The sequence below is a fragment of the Poecilia reticulata genome, chromosome 17 (genome assembly GCF_904066995.2).
Source record: "Poecilia reticulata chromosome 17, P_reticulata-male-v2, whole genome shotgun sequence".
Classification (NCBI taxonomy): Eukaryota; Metazoa; Chordata; class Actinopteri; order Cyprinodontiformes; family Poeciliidae; genus Poecilia; species Poecilia reticulata.
The window spans coordinates 11885340-11907537 of NC_088846.1; the positions used below are offsets into that span (position 1 = coordinate 11885340).

Here is a 22198-nt window from a genome sequence, read left to right on the forward strand (position 1 = left end):
TCTGTTTATAGTTTACCTGTCCTTCACAGATACACGGCTCTGAGAAAGAAACATATTCACTCTCCCGGCTGTACATCCCAATAGCAACCGCCCCTCCATCGTCATCCTCTCCTCCGGTCTCGTCTGAGTCTTTGAAGCGAAGGTCTGCTATGTTGTCAAACAACTTCAATAAATGGCGGGTCACCTGAAAATTACACACATGCGTATAAAACCGATCAGTTTTCTTCCTTTAAATCTAGATGAAGCACACTCAGTACTCCACACACATACCGAGTCAAAATACATTATTTATGAATGCCCTGTGGTAACATTTTATGGATGGGCTGGTTTTAAAACAATACCAATAAAATGTGACACCTGTTTGGGCTGTGTTCCCTTCGACACAATCTCCAACAAATCTGAAGCTGAGACAAAGTAAAATCTGGGGAATGTGAGTCTCTTTGTTTCCAAATACTCAGCCAGAGCCTTCTCACACACAGACAGCCTCTGCTGTAAGGTTTCCAGGCTGTCCAGGAAGCCAGGCTTGTTGGTTACATTCACCACATTGCTGTCCTGCACCACTTCAATCATCAAACTCTAAAAAAAAAAAATCAGACAAAAAAACAAGATGAGAGGATTAAAAAAAAAAAAGAAGAAAAGTATGGACGCGTGTTAGGCTGGGTGTTAACCTGAAGGTCAGTGTGAATTCGTTGAAAGCTCTCTGCAACGTTGGCCAGCTGGCAGCGAATGTCATCGCTGTTGGTGAAGATGCTGTTCAGGTGAGCCCAAGTCCTCTGAACGGACATCCAGGTTGAGATAACTAGGTCAGCCACCATTAACTTCCTCTGCCATCCACTCACTTCTTCCTGGAAATACTCCACGTATTTGCTCATCAGGATGTTCTGGAGTTGCAGCTGAAGGTAAGGGAATATGGCAGATTCACAGCTCTTGTAGGAAGCTGCTCTTATGTAGTCGCACATTTCAGCATCTTCTGCTTGTTATTTTATTTTTTTAATTTTTTATTTTTTTTGTTGATTGGATAACTGATTTGAAAGAGTGACCAAAGAGATCAAATTGTGTTTGAGCATAGTTTAACAGAAATGCAAAGTAAAATTATGTATTGTCTTAGAAATGTATTTATACCTTTGAAACTTTTGCTGCAGAGGTATGAATAGAGGCTGACGCTTTAAGCCTTTTGAAAAATAGAAAGCTCTGAAGATGTGAAGAAACGGGAGGTTGCATTCTACTTAATCACTTAGGATCATCAAGTCTTGTATGTCTGAGAATCTCCGCCAGCACGATGCTGTAATGAATCTATTTAACGAACTGACCTGGTTGTCCTCCAACGTTTCAATTAGATTCTCATCGGCTTTGAGCAAAGGTGTTCCAGTGCTGTTATGAGTCTCATATGACAGCGACATAACACTCCAGGTCTGCGTTATCTCTGCCAGAACCTATATTTCAAATGGATATAGTTCAATAGGGATAAAACAGCAATTTTTAAAGCATTTTCCAATTGATTTTCCTATTAATTTCTTTGAAGCAAGGCAGTCTCAACATGGGACTTTTCTTTAAGTTTATATTTGGCAACTTCTTATCTATTCAAACAGCATCGATTCCCTGCTTCCTACCTTCTCAATGCCCATTTCTTTTACAGCTTTGTCCACTATGTTTTTAACTTCGTCCTCCACGCGGTGTAGCTGTAATTCTAACAGGTCCCCCAAGGTGGTGCCGTCTCCCATCACAAACCGTACCTGAGCATCATAAAGGAGATTTGCTGTGCTGTGGTTGTGATCAGAATATTTGAACCCAGAGAGAAGTCTGCAGAACAGCTGCATGCAAAGCATGCAGAAACACAGCACAGCGGGAGCGCATTAGTTCTCATACTCCTGTGGTGTTCATAAGCTGCTGCCAGTGTCTCTCTCTGATGGCAGAGTTCTGCAACTCGTTGACAGCTCTCAGAGAGGTCAGCAGGTTTTTCACGGTTGATTCCAGACCCAGATAAACGTCCCACGCTCGCACTTCCTTTTCTAGCATCTTCATCTCCTGCAACGAGAAGCAGCCGCGTAGTGAGAGCACGAAAGTGAACACGTTTTTCACCACCACAAGTTGAAACAGGTCTGTCTTCTTGAATATATGCATCACGTACTTTAGCGAAACGTCGGAGCTCCATGTCCATCAGCTCAACGTTTATCTCTTTCCATGGAGTTTTTGTCCACTCTTCTATACTTGTCTAGTATTGAAAAGTTGTTTTTGGGGGGGGCAAATTTAAGAACATTTTTCTAAACCACAGTATTAAAATGTTATTTTAAAAACTATTAGAATATCTTTTATGTCTAATAAATTGTACCTTTACAAAAATGATCATGTCCCAGACTGCTTTGACAAGAATGATATCAGAGCGACACTGGCGCAGCTGTTTGTACTCTGGGAAGCTGACCTCAAATAAATCAGCCGTGTCCTGCAGGTTCTTCATTTCCATCTCAATCCCTGCAACTGACTGATGACACTAGAGAGAAAGTTGGTGGTTCAGATGCTGCTAGACCTCTGCTACTGTGTAAAGTTTCATTTTTATAACAGTTTTCCTAATATGTTGCAAAGGAACCTTTTCCTTGGCTTACCTTATCAAGAAGGTCATATGGCTCCTCCACATTGATCTTGAAGATCGATTCAGTACGAAATCGCTCCCTGAACTCGTGCTGCTTCACCTAGAATGTGAACATTTGGAAAATCTATGATGCATGTAAATCTGCTTCGATTTCAAAGTCTATAAACGTGCGGACCCTGGTAGCTGGATCACATAAAAAGGAAGGACAAAAGTCGATATAGGTATATCAGATATCAAGCTCTTTGCGGGTGGTTTGCAGACCAACATCTGACCTTGCTCACACCTAGCCTCACCTCAAACCGAACACATTTTCTGCGTATCACCGAAACTTCGTTTGACTGCAGTGGTGCAACTTCGTGTTTGACCGTGAAGGCAATTTTTCGGACACTTTTCCAATTCTCAGGCAGCTCCTATGTTTTTGGAGAATAGGAGTGAAGAACGTCATGCGCCGATGGCCGCACAAAGCCCTTCCTGTAAACAGACTTTGCGCTGGAACAAACCTCCAGCTGTGTGTAGACCCTCTCCGGAAGTTGCTGTCCGTAGGACTTGAGTAGCTCTGCAGTTGACTTGAGTGGTTTGAAGTGCTGTTCATTACTGAGCTGTCTATCTCGGATGGCCATGAGGTGTCCCATTATGCTCACCAACCCTGCATAATCCCCATCTGATACTTTGGTAGAGAGACCTCCAGCTGTGTCCTCGAGAAAATGGGACAGCTCCTTCACACTGTGAAATAATAAAGGTTGTAAAACAAGTATTTCATGAGTTATCATATAGAATAAGGTAAGCTGAGACACTGAAGATAAAAAACGGAGATAAAACCCTTGCTGGAGCAGATTGTTAAGGCTGACATGCCAAAACTCTGGTTGGGTCAAAATATTTGTTGATATGGAAAAGGAAGAAAGACTGCAGTAAATGTATACGTGTATAAAAATTTAGACCTTGAAAACTTATCAGGGTTTTGGGACAAAAGGAATCTGGATTGTCATATCTAAAGTCTGGATTTTTGGCAATGGTTCAAATTACGCCCATTACATTAAATATTCAAAACCTATTTCTACAACTATTTTGTACTTCTGCAAATGATTTCTGTGGTGAATAAGAAGTCCTTGTGTGTGTTGGTCTCACCTTTGATTTACATGGTTCAGAAGGTGCTCTTTGAACATCCAGCTCCACTTTTTGATGACGTTCATGAGTGTGTGCTTGAAGGGACGGATGTCCAGCTGCAGCCAGCCACAAAATACCATCCTGTCCTCCATTTTGCTCACCCGAACATACAGAGACTCAAAAAGATTAATCTAGACGAGGAAATTATCCAGTTACAGTTGCATTATTCAGATCTCTGAATGCTAGAATAACAATATGAACAATTAAGTCACATAAGTGGAACACACTTGATCTTTAAAGTTTTCCAAGGTGGGTGGGTTCTTTTTCAGCTCATAGTCAGCATACAGCTCGGCTTCCTCTGTGCTCAACACGTGACCATAAAGCAGAAACTGCCTCATAAATTCAGACCTGAAAGGGCGAGATAAAAATAGAGGACAAAATAAATAAGTACAGATCTTTGCAAAGAGGAAATTTCATAAAACAAATCATCTGACCTGTCATCAGTCCAAAGGTAGCGGTAGCTAGAAAATGATGCCTGATACTCCCTGACCTGAAAATCAACACAATGTTTACGGTTGTGTACTAAATAAATAATACATAAGTCTGTAGAAAAGAGAATTACCTTGGCAACCGCGCCTCGTGCCCGTGAGCGGATAATATGACACATTTCTGACAAATCCTCCATTTCATCTATGTCAACCTAAAGGATGAGAACTCAGGGTAATATAGGGCTTTACAAAGCTTTACATACACAGAAACTATTTCAGTTTTGTTACTTTACAACCACAAATATGTATCTTTTTTTTTTGCCATTTTAGGTCATACATTAACTGTGACTAACACAAAACAATTCATTAGTGCAGTCTTGAAAATGTTCTGAAAAACGGACTTTTCTTACTATTTGTCTTCATAATTCTGACATTAAATAACTGTCAAAATCGAGGTCTACCATCGAAACATCACACAATATTAAAAAAGGTCTGCATAGTTGTAAGAAAAGGCCTTTGATGTGAAGTGTTTTTGAAACTACAGGTGGTAAGAAACTAACCTGCAATTAGGCTAGTTTAAAAGGTTAGTTATCCAAGCAGAAAAGGTGTAGCCTTGAAACCTTGGAATATCATTTTAAAAACTAACAGTGCTTCAAACTTCTTTACAAATTTACTCCTGACCCGTCTCCTGTGTTTCTTGGTCTTTATCATGTCATCATTTGTTCTGCAATGTTCTCCAACAAACATTTGGGGAATGTTTGCATGATTAAATGTTGATCTCTCATATTAAATACAGATAATAACTCTCTCAGACACTTGCCACAAATTTTATATTTTGAAAGATTTGAAAATCAGATGAATATTTCTGTAAGACAGTGCACTTTCACAGTGAATACACAATCTAAATGCATAATACCTGATAATTATCCATCTGCTTGTGTTTTGCCACCCTGTGTATGAAGGACGCCATACTTGCAATGTTGGTCACCATTTTGTCCACAATATCGTAGAAGTTTCCATCGTGACTCAAGTCCAGTGAAGGGTCAAAGGTCATTTCATTGCTGTTGAGTATCAGTTTTATTTCAAAGAGGGGGGTGATGCGCTGAGCTGCGTCTGTGTTGTCCACGAAGTACTGCAGGGAGCAGCGTACTGCGTTGGAGAAGCCAGTCACGATCATCCAGTCCACGTACTCGGTGTACGCACGCCATTCACAGCTGCTTTGATCCGTCACACCTAGCAGAGACTGGTTCTCCTGGATCACAGTGAACAAAAAACGTTATTGGTTAAATTAAATATAATGCTTAGCAAGAGTATTTAAACCCATTTTAATGTTTTGGAGATTTTACATGATAGAGCAACAAGAAGTAGTACATAAATATACATTGGAAAGAAAGTAAAAGTGCTTTTTCAATGTTTTCCTAAAGAAAAATCTACATGTGTTCTGGATATTTATATATATTCAGCACCCTCTGCCATGATACTCTTTCAAAAAAAATCCAATGCATCTCCACCGTGAAACACGATCCCGGCAGCATCGAGCTCTGGGAATCCATTTCTCCAGAGATAGGGAAAGTGCTCAGAGTTAACGTGAAGATGCATGGAGCTTTTTGTGACCCTTATTTTATGCTCCAGAACACAAACGTGAGCATACCAGCAGCAGCTTGTGTATCTGCTCCCCTGTGCTGCTGATGAGCGCCTGTTGTTTGGAAACACTGTCTTCAATATCGGAGATGTTGAGAAGAGAGGAATCACGGCTCTTTCTGGTGATGAAAGCCTGACTGCTGAATTTAACCATGAGGGCCTGAATGGCTTCAACGTTAGCTTTGCTGTTCTGGACTCGAGTAGAAATACTCTAACAACAGAAAAAGAGACGAACACAGAGTAAATACAGTTCTTTCTCAAAAGATTTGCATACTGTGATAAAGTTCATTATTTTCCAAAATGTAATGATAAAAATTAAACTGTCATATATTTTAGATTCATTGCACACCAACTGAGATATTTCAGGCCTTTTATTGTTTTAATACTGATGATTTTGGCATACAGCTCATGAAAACCCAAAATTTCTATCTCAAAAAATTAGCATATCATGAAAAGGTTCTCTGAACAGCAGTTAACCTCATCATCTGAATCAACAAAGTAACTCTAAACACCTGCAAAAGATTCATGAGGCTTTTAAAAACTCCCAGCCTGGTTCTTTACTCAAAACCACAATCATGGGTAAGACTGCTGACCTGACTGCTGGCCAGAAGGCCATCATTGACGCCCTCAAGCAAGAGGGTAAGACACAGAAAGAAATTGCTGAACGAATAGGCTGTTCCCAGATTGCTGTATCAAGGCACCTCAGTGGGAAGTCTGTGGAAAGAAAAAAAGTGTGGCAGAAAACGCTGTACAACGAGAAGAGGTGGCCCTGAGGAAGATTGTGGAGAAGGGCTGATTCCAGACCTTGGGGGACCTGCAGAAGCAGTGGATTGAGTCTGGAGTAGAAACATCCAGAGCCACAGTGCACAGGCGTGTGCAGGAAATGGGCTACAGGTGCTGCATTACCCAGGTCAAAGGTCAAGCCACTGTTGAACCAGAAACAGCGGCAGAAGCGTCTGACCTGGGCTACAGAGAAGCAGCACTGGACTGTTGCTCAGTGGTCCAAAGTACTTTTATCGGATGAAAGCAAATTTTGCATGTCATTCGGAAATCAAGGTGCCAGAGTCTGGAGGAAGACTGGGGAGAAGGAAATGCCAAAAGGCCAGAAGTCCAGTGTCAAGGACCCACAGTCAGTGATGGTCTGGGGAGCCATGTCAGCTGCTGGTGTTGGTCCACTGTGTTTTATCAAGGGCAGGGTCAATGCAGCAGCTATCAGGAGGTTTTGGAGCCCTTCATGCTTCCATCTGCTGAAAAGCTTTATGGAGATGAAGATTTAATTTTTCAACACAACCTGGCACCTGCTCACAGTGCCAAAACCACTGGTATTACTGTGCTCAATTGGCCTGCCAACTCTCCTGACCTGAACCCCATAGAGAATCTGTGGGATATTATGAAGAGAAAGTTGAGAGACGCAAGACCCAAAACTCTGGATGAGCTTAAGGCCGCCATCGAAGCATCCTGGGCCTCCTTAACACCTCAGCAGAGCCACAGGCTGATTGCCTCCATGCCACGCCGCACTGAAGCAGTCATTTCTGCAAAAGGATTCCTGACCAAGTATTGAGTGCATAAATGTACATAATTATTTGAAGGTTGACTTTTTTGGTATTAAAAACACTTTTCTTTTATTGGTCGGATAAAATATACTAATTTTTTGAGACAGGGATTTTGGGTTTTCATGAGCTGTATGCCAAAATCATCAGTATTAAAACGATAAAAGACCTGAAATATTCAGTTGGTGTGCAATGAATCTAAAATATATGACAGTTTAATTTTTATCTTTACATTATGGAAAATAATTAACTTTATCACAATATGCAAATTTTTTGAGAAGGACCTGTATGTTCAACAGTTTTCAAGCAGTTCCTAAGGAAGGAAAGCAGAACATCTTCATGTTCTGCTTTTAGCTCCTCCTCTGATGACGGATTGATGAATGTCCTTGAAATCTGATGGAAATATTATCTACCTTGACCACTTGTTGTGTACTCTGAATGAAGTCCCAAAGGTCATCCTGAGCCCATGTCAGTTCCTTAAGGGCTGGTTCCAGTTGTCGTCCCACCCCGTCCATTTCATCTTTCACCAAGCCCAGCTCTACTGCCAAGATGGTGCTTTTTAGCTTGTTGTACCATTGGGTCACTAAGGTCAGTGTCTGTGTGTACTACATGACAGAAAGAAGCACAGACATAGATTTTACATTGAAATATTTAACCTCAATAGCTGCCATGATGTCCATTTTGATGTCAGGATGCTATTAACCCACCAGGTATAATCTCTCCTGCTTAGAATAGAGATGAAGAGCTGCTTTAGGAATGTTTTGGACTTTCAGGATGCTCAGATATTTCACCTCCTTTAGCACAGACATCAGCTGGGAAAGCAATGTTAAAATGACGTTAAACATTTCAACGTTATGAAAACGTATAAAGCATTTTTTGTGCTGCGTAGAATTGCTAAAGTGAGTCACCATTGAGAGCAAAAAGTAGCTGATATTTTAAGTCGGGTGTCCTACAATCCAGGACTTGAGGGTTGGCGTCCTATATCTTTAATTAAGAAGAAAACTTACAATTGCTAGTCAGCTTTTCTGCTTGGATAACCAATCTGCAAACTAACCTAATTGCTAGATAGTTTCTTACCACCTGTAGTTTCAAAAACACTTCACATCAAAGGCCTTTTCTTAAAACTGTGCAGACCTTTTTTAATATTGTGTGATGTTTTGATGGTAGACCTCGATTTTGACAGTTATTTAATTATTGGTGTCATAGTTTTCTTTTAAAAAATTAACAAAAACATGAAGAGGATATGGGTAGACAAACACCACACTACAATTGCTGAAGAAGAGCTACATAGAATGAACAAATAGAATAAATGACTTAAAGACCTAAAGGTCAATAAAATGGTAAAAGGGCTACCTACGGTGGGCATAACAAGATTGGGTTTAATTCCAGGAATAATACAGATGACCACAAATCATTATAAGGTTGATTTGACAGGTGTTGATGGGAGTGGTAAAACAAATGTCATGACATAAAAAACAAGAAAACAAACAAAAAATGTGCGTTTGGTAGATGCTAATGAACAATTCACACATTATTCTAGCAAAGAACATTTGTTTACATAATTATATTATTCATAATGCATTTGCTGTCAAAACTGAAGACATGTCTTCACTTCATTCTTGTTCATTTATGAACACCCAGCTCCTAATTTAGATTGTATTCTTTTAGTTTATGAAATTTCTGGAGCTGGGAATATTTTCAAACTGGCATATTTTCCCATTTTCCAACCAAGAAACACAAATTAACATTTTTTAAAAATACAAGATTACTAAACCACAGAGTTAGTTGTAGTTTAATGTGTTTGATAATCCTAACTGTATTGTTCTCTGAATTTATACAAAGTATCTACATTTGGCAGATTTTTCAATTTATTGTTTGCTTGGCCAGTGTAATTTAAAACAATATGCTCTGATTGTTATTTGTGCTTACAGCAGGACTGAAGTTGACTTGGAAATGGCCCGTGTCAGCATCCAGTGTCAATAGTGGCTCTTTGAGATGTAGTTGGCAGATATCCTCCAGCCCCTCGGTCCACTCGGTCAACAGCTCCTCATCATGCTTTTCCAAAATCTCCAGAGCATGTTCACACTTCCTGAGCACCTCGTCTGCATCTGCACTCCCAACAGGCCTGTGAAATACAAGAGGAACAACTTTGTTATCCATATATAGTTTTAAAACCCAATCACAAAATGTTTTAGAACAGAACAGAATCTTTATTGCCATTGTAACAATAAAACATTGTCCAAAAGAATTTTGGTGCAGTTCTCCAGATAAAAACAAGATTCTCATAGACAATAAAACAATCACATTATAATATTGTACTTATCCTTTGGTAAAAAAAAAATTAAATTGCTTAAAACTAAACATAGTAATCAATCTGAAAATACATCAGGTCAAATTGACCACTTAGCAGTGTTCAGCCTGATGATGGCTAGTGGGTAAAAACTGTGTCTAAGTCTGTTGGTTTTAGTCTTTAGGGATCCAAAACGTCTGCCTGAAGACAGGCGTCCAGCAGTACATGTCCTGGATGTGATGTGTCCTGAAGGACTTTTATCATGTTTCTGAAACAGCAGGAATTATGCAGCTCTGGTAGTAGAGGACTTCTGATTTTCCTCAGGGCAACTTTAATTACCATATGGAGCTCTTTTTCTGCTCTGCTCTGTAGTTGGAAAACCATGCAGAGACACAGTGAGTCAGGACTCTCCACAGTGCAGCGATAAAAGGACACCAGCAGTCTCTAAGGGATGCGGCTCCTTCTGAGAACCCTCCGGAAGTACAGCCTTTATTATGTTAATCAGTTCGCAGAGAAGTCCTCTAAAGCTTTAAACAGTCTCTGCAATAGCGTATGCAGATGCAAAGAGATGCAACTGCTGCATAAATGCTAAACATTGAGAGGCGTTTTAGGTTTATGTGTTTTGTCTGAGCCTGGTAGGTATAGAGTCGCTTCGTACGTGTGAGGCAGCTGGCAGAAGTTGCTTCTGTTCGTGAGGATGCGGCTCCGAAGTTCTTGCGACCATTTGAGATTCCCAGCCACAGAGGGCATGTTCTTTCCAAGAACTGCACAGTCAGACTGCAGCTGAAATAAAATTCAGTATTATTAATATGGCTGATGAATTCTGCTTATAGTCAGCAGTAAAAATTTTCCTTGCGTGACTGTAGAGCAAATATTTAAATCTGACCACATTTTCAGTTTTAGGTCAGTCAAGTTTGCCAAAATTTGTCATTTTTCAACTTTCTATATGTCTTTTTTTTTACCTTTGAAGAAGGCTTGTAATCCAAACCAACAGTGACACTTTTGTTTAATTAAGAGTGAAAAAGGAAATATCTTACTGAGCATGTTAATATCTGGTTTCAACATTAAACCTTTCGGGGTGTCCAGCTCCAGCCCTCACTGGTCAAAGTGCTGGATGTATGAGTTTTGCTCTACAGCATGTGATCTAAATTACTTAATGGGTTCCTCAACAGGACATCAAGGTTTGCCAGAGCCTTGAACAGGTTGACATCTAAAACATGCAGGGGAATGTATGTTTGCATTGCTCTGCTTTAGAGACTTCAGTGTTAAAAGCATAAAGTGCTCGAATATAAAAATAAATCAATAAGCAAAGAAAAAAATTGAAAACCCTTCATAAGAATATTTTAGTTTGGCCTCTCACCTTTTCTCTGTGTTGATCGAGTATGAAATGACAGTGGTCTATTTCCTGGTTGAACAAGGCCAGCAACACGTTGTAATTAGGAGAAAACAACTCTTGGATTCTGGGTCTCTCCAGAAGACTGCCAAATATTTTCAACAGCTGGATGAAAAAAAAAAAAGTGTTAAGTTTTAGTTCCATGAACTATAAAAACAAGACTCGAGAGACAAATTCTAAACATGACAAATGACATACAAATGGCTGCAAACATGTTAGATCTTGTGTTCTTTTTAACATAAAATCCTGAAAATGCAATATTGCATGCTGTGGTTGGATTTTTCTAGATGTTTAAAAAGAAAAAGAATAGTCCTACCTTAAAGACTGAATTGAGGTTTTTGGAGTGGTGAAAGGCCAAATTGAGGACAGTCCCCAGCCTCTGGTCAAAATCTTTGTTCTGCTCCACAAAGCGTCTGTGATGACGCACAAAATCCTGCGAACAAAAGGGCAGCAGAAAAAGAAATGATGGACATAGCCACTTCATGCGTTATTTAAAGAAGGTTCAGATTTAACCTACATTTCTATGCAATTTTTTATTCCATTAAAACTTCAGTGGATGCTTTCAAGCTCTCCTTAGCTGAGTTAATCAGTTTTGGCTGCAATGACTTGTACTTGAGAAAAATTTATTCTGACACAAATCAATTTCAGATTGAGTTTCTGTTCCGAGTCACACTGGAAGCTGTTGTAAAATAATATTTACATGTAGTAAATTAAATATTGATGCCCTGATTAATAATGACTCCAGTCATTGGTTCTTGTGTGTTGCTTAGCAACTACTTTGCCTTACTAGCTTTCAATTAGTGCACCGCTGGACAGAAAAATAACATCTAATTACTATTTTTCATTATTTGGCCAGGCCTGTCAATGCCACATATAAATGACTGTGAATAACAACCCGTTGAGGCCTAATGAATAAATAGCAGTGCGACATCAAGGACAAACAGCAACAGCCCAGCCACATCTCACATCATTAACGTAGTCAAAGGGGTCGTATTTGCTCTCTCTCAGACTCCGCCAGTGGTCATGAAACTCCTCGCTCATGCTGAACACCATCTCACTTAAGATTTTTCCTCTCGATCCACCAAGTTCAACCTTTTCCAGCTTCAGAAAGTCCAAAGCTGTTGCAAAAATGTCCTATTCGAGAGATGGGGAAAAGTAGCTGTTGAATAACACTGACGAACCGATAAATAAATGTAAACATAAGATGGTTTACTTAAAAAATAAAAAATATGATAAATGTATTTCAATAGCCCCTTCGCCATACTTTCAGACACACATAAAGCTCTTATGCGTATGTATGTATGTATGTTTTTTGGGACCGAAACCTACACTCTTGCCTTCCTGCCACAAACACAAAGCAGAGCTGTGACTATGAACGCACACACCTCAATCATAAGCAGCCTTTCCAAGATGCAGTCGGAACGCTTGAAGACGAGTGTTACAGGAAAGTCCCACAACTTGATGTTCTTCTCGTGCTTGTAGTAAGCAGGTATCTGTTGACGGTAAACGTGAAACAGCTTCTTGAAGGAACGCAGAACTGAGACACTTATTTGTACTCTCTCCATCCCCTCCTCAAGTTCCATCTTAAACAGTTCTTCAGGAATCAGGTATCCGAAGGCCTGTGAGACACATGCAGTCTGGTTCAATTTCTGACCTTTTATTCTAACGTCTTGTGCACATGTACGGTAATGGTCCGCGTACCTTTTCTATGATCAGATTACAGAACTCTTGCAAGAGGACCACCATTCGCTGTGGGGTGCAGTAGTACTCGGAATGACTCCAGATGAGACAGAGCGTGTGAAAAAGAGGAGGCAGTAGAGGTTCCACCTGTGGAAAACTCCTCTCTTCCAAGTTACTGATCTGTCTCCTCAGAGGTCGCAGGTACAGATCTATGTCTTCTGCTTCAAGCACAGCTGCAGTAGTAGTGTATACATTTTAAGTAAATAAATTAGTGTTGTAAAATGACAGTGCCCTCTGCAAAAGCAATTAAGTCCCCCGATCTTTTCCCCATTTTAACCACAAACCTTTACATGTCACATTTGGCTGTCATGTGTTCTAAAGTGACAGAGTTTTATAAAGGTTTAAAAGGAATAAATACTTTTGCAAGACATGGATAAGTTACAACCCTAGAATAAAAGTTATGCACCCTTATCGACTTTGACACAGACGTCTTTAAAGGCGGAGTAGTAACTGCTCTTCACTCTTCTCAGGATCTCCATGATTTGCTCCACTTTGGAGCTCTGGATCTGAAAACAATATAAAAAACTGATGATTTATATGCTTTGACTGTTTCCATTCACATTATTAGGGCAGTACCAACGCAAACATAAAAAATAAATAAATAAAAGACTTACAGACAGGTTAAACTAATATTGGTAACACATTGCTTTACTTGGTTTTTAAAAAATGTGGAAATACATTTTCTGATTGCTGCAGAAATGCTATTCCAAAACATTATCTAGGCCAACAATTTTTTCAACAACAACAAAAAATAAAATAAATTCTAAAAAATGATTCTAGTCCCTGTCACAGGACTGCTATTTTATAAAATTTACAATTTACAGAAGGTGGGGTCTCAACATTTCCTTATGACATATCTTCAATCACTCACCCAGTTTAAATTTTATTTATTTCCAGTCAGGCACTTTAATATTCATTATGTCTTTTCATGTCCGTAATTCACTCAGGGACCCATTAGCAAAATATAAAATTCTGATTAATAGCAAAAGAACAGGGACATTATTCATTTATAATTACTGCAGTGCTCAAAAAGGCACACAACACAGCTAACATACTAAGCAGCTGGGTTATATTCCAAGATAGTGCACTGTTAACTTCCCTTTGATTATGTCAAACTTGAGTTATTGTCAGCTAAGCAAAATAACATTTTTGTCTTAGTAAAGTAGGTAAATAAAAATAAAAACACTTAGTAAAGTAGGTAAATCAAGAACAGTAGGTTAAGGATTTTAGCAAAATTTGTCTTGTATCTCTGTGAACACTGCTAGAGTTCAAGTTTAGTTACATTTTGTGTAAAAGCCCGGTATCAGCCTCTGAGTTAATGTCATACCTGTGACTGGATGCCCAGTAGGTTTTCCTTCTGAGTTGCCCAAAACTGGAGCTCCACGTTGGGGCCTGGGTGGTCTCCCTGAAGCAGAAGCATGCCAGAGTCTTTCTTAAGCACATTCCAGATCTGGCCAGACCACTGAACGATCAAGGTTTCAATAGAGTATAACAAGCCATGATCCAGTGGCCACCCAGTTGGACTGCGAGAGAAAGACAGGCAGTGAGAGTAAAAAATAAAGTTGAGCTATGGAGCATAAAAAACACTGTTTGGCAAACTTCAGGAATTCTTTACTTTAGTAAGTTGGGTGTCAAGTTGTAAATATTTTAGCACGTTCAAGTTGCTCAATAACAATTAACTGCAAACTTGAAGTTTTCTGTTTTACTTCTGATGTAGCCAAAATAAATAAACCTCTGCTACACCACTCTTAACTTATTTTAGTTTGGTAAGCTGATTGAGACATTTAAAGTAAAAGTTTATTAGCTAATGTACTTTAGCTAACAATGACTCTGTTTCTCCAAACTACGACAACTTTCAGAGCAAACATTTATATCTATATTGGAAGTATTTTGAACATGCTAAAATTGTAGTATTTGGACTTTTGATCTGAGCTGTGATGTAGTGGGCCATAGTAAACCAAGAGCAAGAGACATGGTTCAATTAGCTCTGCAGTCAGAACTTGGATCTAAAATGGAATTAAACTCATTTAAGGACATGTCAAGGTTGAAAACCTTTTGGATTCTTGTTTTTTACACGTTAGTAATGTATTCCTATTTATATTGTGGATACTCTGGAGCAACATGCTCATTAAAGTAACTCACATAGCACAATGTATTACTGCTATAATACGATTTTAATATGTCATTCAGGAACCATAGACTCTGTAAATGGATGCAATTCTAAACTTAGCAATGATTCATTTTCAGTCTTTTTAATTAATAAACCTATTGATTTAAAAGATGCCTCACCGGCAGTACAATGACAAATAAAATTGTGTCGAGGCTGAAAACAAAAAAAATGTCTACACTTAGTGGTGGAAGTAAATCAGAGGGACATTCTAACCTAAAGCTAATATCTTGGGGTTGTGCTCTCTCCACACATAGTGGAAGAGGCAGCAGAGTTCTTCCCTCTGCATGGCCTCTCAGAGTCACCACTTTGCTCCTGAGTCTTTCCAGGTGGTGATGGATGTCATCAGAAACCACCCGCGGCCAGTCCTCATGGTTAAGCCCATTGGATAGCACACACACCAGCACCTGAATGGAGACACGGACTGTTTTTAAGACATGGACTGCTCATTTTGGACAGATTTATTCCACATACACTCCATATATTCTTGTGCTTTTTGTTTTTTTTACTAGCATACAGTGCAGGTCTGAAAAGCGTACTGTGCAAGTATTCATTACCCCCTGAACTTAACATTTTGTTACATCACTAAGCTTTCATTCTTTAATTGGGATTTCATGTTATCTATGTTACAAAATTGTGGATAATTAGACAGTAGATGAAAAGAGATAAATGGTTTACACAATTTATCTCAATTTGTATTCTGACATTGTAGAACCATTTCTTGTTGCAATTAACACTGCAAGTCTTGTGTTAGTGTTTACCATCAATACATATCTGAAGAATGAAGTTGTTACCAATTATTTTGAACAAAAATCTTAAACTCAATGAGAATCCATAGATGCATCCATACACATACATTTTTTAAGTCTTGTCACAGATTTTAAATTGAAATGAAGACTTTGACTGGACTTGCTTACATCTTTGTTACAAGTATTTGTCTTGCAGCACTGGCTGTATATTTAGGATGGTTTTCCTGCAGGAACGTGAACCTCTACCACAGTCTCAATTTTACAGGTTGAAGCTCTTTTCTTGCACGATGTCCCTGTTTTTAGCTCCACCCATCAACCCTGACCGTTTCCATGGATCTTTCAAAGACAATCGTTCACTCAGCATGTGGCTGCCATCACCATAGTTATCAGAGGAAATGACTGGTAAGGTTAGTTTTCTACATGTACCTTAAATCAGATGTATTTCAGGATCTCCTTCCACATGGTTATTCCTTGTGGCTCAAATGGCTAATTAGGTGTGTAAGGCTACATTTCTATCGACAATATCTGGTAACACAAGACCAAACAAATATAGCTTTTGCTGTACACATACCAAACTAGTGCGCAATTGTAGCGCAACTTAAAAAAAGAGAGGACTTCCGTCTATCACTACTATTGTGGAACATTAAAGTTTCTTATTCAGCTACATTATGGAGAAAGAGATGGACCAAACCCAAGCTTTACCTCTGTATTTTTAAACTGCGATAGTCATATAGGCTACAGCTTGCTCTATGCTGAATTTAATGACAAACTTAAAATGACTTAAAGGCGAACGTAACATCAGAGTACAAAATGTACAAAAATAAGCCGAAGTCCATTTTGGTTACCTGTAGCTAGCTAGCTATCAGCAGCTGCGCGTGCTGCATTCAGGTACGGTGGGAAACTAGGTTGTCTAAATAACAAATAGTCAAGGTGATTTAAATATGTTTTATTCCCCAAAATCGACGTAATCATATTTAAAAATTCCTAAGCATAAAATGAATATGTACATTATTTTTGAATCGACTCAAACATACCTAAAACTTACTAAACCATGACTTTTTTCCCCTAAAACACCCCTACTATTAGTATTTAGATGACCTCTGATGAAGGCTAGTTGAACCTAGGTTTTATTTCAGGATATTGGAGTAACAGGAGGCACAATTTGAATTATCACTGCACTTTGACAAATTTTATTTATAAAAAATCCATCCATCCATTTTCTTAACACCCTTATCCCTTGGTGGGGTTGGGAGGGTTGCTGGTGCCTATCTCCAGCTAACGTTCTGGAAGCAGGGTCACCCTGGACAGGTTGCCAGTCTGTCACAGGGCAACACAGAGACACACAGGACAAACAACCATGCACACACACACACTCACACCTAGGGGCAATTTAGACAGACCAGTTAACCTCACAGTCATGTTTTTGGACTGTGGGAGGAAGTCGGAGTACCCATAGAAAACCCATGCATGCACAGGGAAAACATGCAAACTCCATGCAGAGAGACCGGGGCCAGGAATCGAACCCAGAACCTTCGTGCTGCAAGGCAACAGCTCTACCAACTGCGCCACTGTGCAGCCCGATTTATAAAAAAATTATAAAATTTTTATGAAAAAATATAAAATGCAAAAGTTGGATATGTAAAATTGTTGAGTCCAAATTGAAAAAAAATGTGAAAAAGTTCTATGGATATGAATACTTTCACAAGGCAGTGGAATGCGTAATAGTTCAGTTCCATAAGTTGTCTTGGTAAGCCCTGAGTTTACACTGCATAAAAGTGGGACCTGCTCTAAGACATTTTTATAGTGTAAGATTACCATCACATGCATTAAGAATCATCATGTATCCTATCGGGATCAGAAATGCATATACTGTCCAACCTCAGAGATGACTACAGGAAGGTGCTCCATTGGGTATCCAGGTACTTCTCCCAGTCTGATCTGGTGCCTGAAGTCTTGATGGGCAATTCTCTTTACTCCTTTCTTTAGCACACACAACAGCTTGCTCTTCCATGGTGGAGACGTCTTCACGGGGGCAAAAACAGTGGGAATGCTTTCAACAGCATTGAAAGCACCAGAAATAAGTAGCGACTTATTTCAAAAAGTGGGGGCATTAGATAGATCATAAACATGAATATTTACTAATTGTTTTTGCAGCTTGGATATCTTTTTCGTAGTATTAAATATTTTAAATTACTGTCTGTGCAAAGAGGATTGTAAATTGGATTTCTAAAACAATGCATTTATGCATTTTCTATATTCAAGACTACTTTATCTGTTGCATGTGTGTATTTCTTACTTGAGCATCCCCAGCATGCAGTGTTCCACCAGGTCCAGTAAAAAGTAGCAGCCTGTGCATAAAGATGTGGTCCAGAAAATCCAGTATAATCTTTTGATTCTCCTCCGCTGCAATAAAGCGGTTCCACTTATCCGTCTTCACTCGTAGCACACAGAAAGCCTGCTCTCTAAGGAAGTCAACTCTTTCATCTGACAGCACCACTCCTGTCTTTAGAGAGGGTTCCTGCGGGACACGTACTCCTCCTGCAACCCCGGTGGTCATACCGCCGCTGTTACCTCTACTTGTGCCCCCAGCCTCAGCCATGAAGACTCAGCTGGTGGAAAGGACAGAGAAATAATGTGCAAGGGAATGTGAAACCTGAGAAGAGGTTCAAGTGGAGCAAGATAACAGGTGCTAACTTACTTGAGTCCTGCTTGATAAGATCGATGGATCTCCCTGTAAACTTAACAATGTCCTTCTGCTTTTGTCCAAACTTGGTGTTCTTTCTTTTCTTTAGCCACCTAGAAAAGCTATTCACAACTGGATAGACAGTTGTCTGTGTCACTGTGACAATGTGTGTGGGATGGCTTCATTACACTAAATGGCAGCGTCTGTTTGTGGAGCTTATAAAGCTTGTAACTCAATCTAGGTAACCCGAACTCTCAGAGTAGACTTACAGAGAGTCCCAGAGGACAGGCAAAATTATAGCAAGTAAAATGTCCACGAACATTAAGTTTTTATTAAGACAGTGCTTTGCAAAAGAATTATTAGCCCATTCAAATTTTAACATTTTTGTCCTATCACGACCTAACCCACCTGATATATAGTATATATAGTCCATCTGTAAGTAACTTAATCTAAATTGAAATTTGCTTAAGGACATTAGTCACTAAATGTCATTATAAAGACCAATGAACATACTAGACATGTCGGGGATCCTATTATGGGGGAGTCTGCTCTCTAAAGCACTTTGAATTTTCTTGAATGATGTTGTTGATACATGATTAAAGAAGCAAAACGGCAAACTTTGGCCCGAGCATCCAAAAAGGGAAAGAGTATAGTACAACTGTAAACCCACCATGGATTTCTATTTAAGCTGACTGACTGGGCAAGGAGAGTATTAATCAGAGCAGCATCAAAGACACTCATGGTAACTGAAGGAGATGCAGAGATCCACGACTCTGTTGGGGAAACGGCAAACATGTGGAAGAAGGTAACTTGTATCACCATAGTATATCTTTTTGTCTATGGCCATATAACAATAATTCAAGGAACATGGCCATCTAAGAGCCACCTTGAGACATTTGTTATGCTAACCTTTTGACACAAAGGCAGCTCTGACCAGATCTCAGGCTGACTAAAGAACATCTGTTGTATCTCAAGTATCCAATGTGGACAATTGTCTCAATGGGTATTATAGATGGGGATTGTTTTTTGGTTTCACCTGAAGTGAAATTCCTATAGATTTGTATTGAGGTTGAACAAGTTAGATTCCACATAATGTTATTGAACCCATTGCTTTCTTTATTTTTCTGGGGCCCATTTCTGTCCTTACAGGGCATCTAACTGAAGCTTGTGTTTGTGATGTTTTGACTGAGCCACAAAAAATTTAACATAGTTGGCAAATTACAAAGAAATTGCATGTTCCTGAACACAACAAAGTAGCATGCCAGAGGTCACAATGCTTGGACTAAATAATATCTGTTTGCAATTGTTTTCATCTTATGTCCTTTATATTGGATTTTTGCCCCCAAAACAGTTGTTAATCCCTTAGTAGTGCAATGTGTAGCATCACCACATGAGGGCAGCTGGGTACAGTGCTCCAGACAGCATCCTTCAGCTGTAATCCAAAGTGACCCTAACCATGACATCCTATTACGAATGTTATGCCATTTATGTAAAAATGTAGAAAAATGGGACATTTTTCTAACTGTATTACTTAAAATACCACAGCAATGATTACCCTTATAAAGATCCTTCAGTCTGTGAGTTTAACATCAGGACATAGACATAATCCTCTCCAAATTTTTAAATATATGAGCTGGAGAACCCAAAGCCTCTCTGGGATGCCTGACATTTAAGTGCATTGCTAACCTTATAGTCATACATTTAATCCATATTTGTGACAAATCAATAAAACAGTGCACAATAATTTCTAAAAATGGATGACATACACATTCCTTCCACAGAGGGTGTTTAGTAGCCAAATGTTTATTGGTGGAGGAAAGTCCTGTATTTCTTGACGGAGTGAACATAAGGTTTAATCGTTCTCCATGTTATGACAAAGAATTCTTGTTCAGTAAGAATCTTTTCAGCAATTACACACATTTCATTCACTTGTAAAGTGAAATGTAGTTGTTAGTGGTGATGTTTTTGTTTCTAAATACCAACAAAATGACAGATGTTTTTTATTACTTTCTTGAAAGTAATGAAAGGCGAAGTTTAAACACCTTTCTGTAACCATAGCAATTTTGTCTTTGATTTTAATATTTTTGTCTTTGATATTAATCATGACAATTTTTTCTTTGATCGTAGCATTTTTGTGTTTGATCTTACCAGTTTTGTCTTTGATCTTAGTCACAGAATTTTTGTCTTTGATTGTAGCATTTTTGTCTGATCTTAGCAGTATTACATTTGATCTTACCACTTTTGTCCTTGATTTTAATCATAATTATTTTTTCTTTGATCGTAGCATTTTTGTTTTTTGATCATAGCATTTGTCATTGATTATAGGCTTTTTTGTTTGATCATAGAAATTTTGACTTTGTTAATAGCAGTTTTGTCTTTTGTATTAATCACAGCCGTTTTTCTTTGATCAAACAATTTTTTGTCTTTGATCTTAACCATAGCCTTTCTGTCTTTTCTCAAAAACAATAGCCGTTTTGTCTTTTACCTTAACATTTTCTCTTTGATCTTGGCATTTTTGCATTTGATCTTAACACTTCTGTCTTTGATCTTACCAGTTTTTCCTTTGATGTTAATACTTTTGCCTTTGATCTTACTTACTACTTTTGTCTATGTTCTTGGCAGTTTTGCCTTTGATCTTACCAGTTTTGTCTTTAATCTTAGTGTTTTTGTCTTTGATCTTAGCATTTTCTCTTTGATGTTACCATTTTTTCCTTTGATCTTACCAGTTTTGTCTTTGATCTTAATCATGGCATGTTTTTCTTTGATAATATAATTTTCTGTCTTTATTTTACTATGTTTCTCTTTGATCTTAGCAAATTTACCTTTGATTTTACAATTTTTGCCTTGATCTTACCACTTTTGTCTTTGATCTTACCAGTTTTGCCTTTGATCTTACTTACCACTTTTGTCTTTGTTCTTGACAGTTTTGCCTTTGATCTTACCAGTTTTGTCTTTGATCTCAGTGTTTTTGCCTTTGATCTTGCCAGTTTTGTCTTTGATCTTAATCACGGCATCTTTTTCTTTGATAATATAATTTTTGTCTTTATTTTACTATGTTTCTCTTTGATCTTAGCAAATTATCCTTTGATTTTACAATTTTTACAATTTTACAATTTTGTAAGTTTTGTCTTTGATCTTACTTACCACATTTGTCTTTGATGTTGGCAGTTTGCCTTTGATCTTACCAGTTTGGTCTTGGATCTTAATCATGGCAAGTTTTTCTTTGACAGCCTAATTTTTGTCTTTATTTTACTGTTTCTTTTTTATCTTAGCAAATCTTCCTTTGATTTTACCACTTATGCCTCTGATGTTATCACTTTTGTCCTTGATCTTGACAGTTTCACCTTTGATCTCACCAGTTTTGTCTGTGATCTTAGTGTTTTTGCCTTTGATCTTACCATATTTGTCTTTGATCTTAGCAGTTTTGTCTTTGATCTAAGTCATAGAATTTTTGTCTTTGATTACAGCAATTTTGTCTTGAGTATTAGCCATATAATTTTCTCCTTTGATCATAATATTTTTGTCTTTGATGTTTGCAGTTTTGCTTTTGATCTTACCAGTTATGTCTCTGATCTAAATCATAGGAATTTTTGTCTTTGATTATAACATTTTTATCAACATGCTATGATCAAGATCGAAGGCAACACTGCTAACATCAAAGTCATAAAAATTATAGTTAAGACCAAAGACAAAACTGGTTAATAAGAAAATTGCAGCATATTTAGACCACCATGTGTGTGCTGGCATGTGTTCAACTAATCCTGGATCTGTTTGGCACAGACTTTAATATTTCGATTTCTCAAGGA

At 38.5% G+C, this 22198-nt stretch overlaps 1 protein-coding gene across 1 annotated transcript in view; it reads right to left on the reverse strand.

Annotated features, from left to right (window-relative positions):
• dnah9l (dynein, axonemal, heavy polypeptide 9 like) overlaps positions 1-18661 on the reverse strand; it is a 43819-nt gene extending 25158 nt beyond the window's left edge. The window contains exons 1-32 of the mRNA XM_081598246.1: positions 18408-18661; positions 18006-18318; positions 17588-17731; positions 15177-15367; positions 14121-14316; positions 13200-13299; positions 12755-12966; positions 12439-12672; positions 12020-12187; positions 11370-11486; positions 11021-11158; positions 10319-10443; positions 9300-9495; positions 8078-8182; positions 7784-7975; positions 5831-6031; positions 5096-5431; positions 4314-4391; positions 4186-4241; positions 3979-4099; positions 3713-3882; positions 3088-3310; positions 2881-2997; positions 2601-2687; positions 2330-2488; positions 2129-2212; positions 1867-2025; positions 1611-1733; positions 1311-1433; positions 669-893; positions 358-576; positions 17-184 (exon numbers count right to left, since the gene is read on the reverse strand). Of these exons, the coding sequence (XP_081454372.1) occupies positions 17-184; positions 358-576; positions 669-893; positions 1311-1433; positions 1611-1733; positions 1867-2025; positions 2129-2212; positions 2330-2488; positions 2601-2687; positions 2881-2997; positions 3088-3310; positions 3713-3882; positions 3979-4099; positions 4186-4241; positions 4314-4391; positions 5096-5431; positions 5831-6031; positions 7784-7975; positions 8078-8182; positions 9300-9495; positions 10319-10443; positions 11021-11158; positions 11370-11486; positions 12020-12187; positions 12439-12672; positions 12755-12966; positions 13200-13299; positions 14121-14316; positions 15177-15367; positions 17588-17731; positions 18006-18308 (5070 nt within the window). The 5' untranslated portion in view covers positions 18309-18318; positions 18408-18661. The remainder of the gene's footprint in view (positions 1-16; positions 185-357; positions 577-668; positions 894-1310; positions 1434-1610; positions 1734-1866; positions 2026-2128; positions 2213-2329; positions 2489-2600; positions 2688-2880; positions 2998-3087; positions 3311-3712; positions 3883-3978; positions 4100-4185; positions 4242-4313; positions 4392-5095; positions 5432-5830; positions 6032-7783; positions 7976-8077; positions 8183-9299; positions 9496-10318; positions 10444-11020; positions 11159-11369; positions 11487-12019; positions 12188-12438; positions 12673-12754; positions 12967-13199; positions 13300-14120; positions 14317-15176; positions 15368-17587; positions 17732-18005; positions 18319-18407) is intronic.
• Between the last annotated feature and the right edge of the window lie 3537 nt (positions 18662-22198).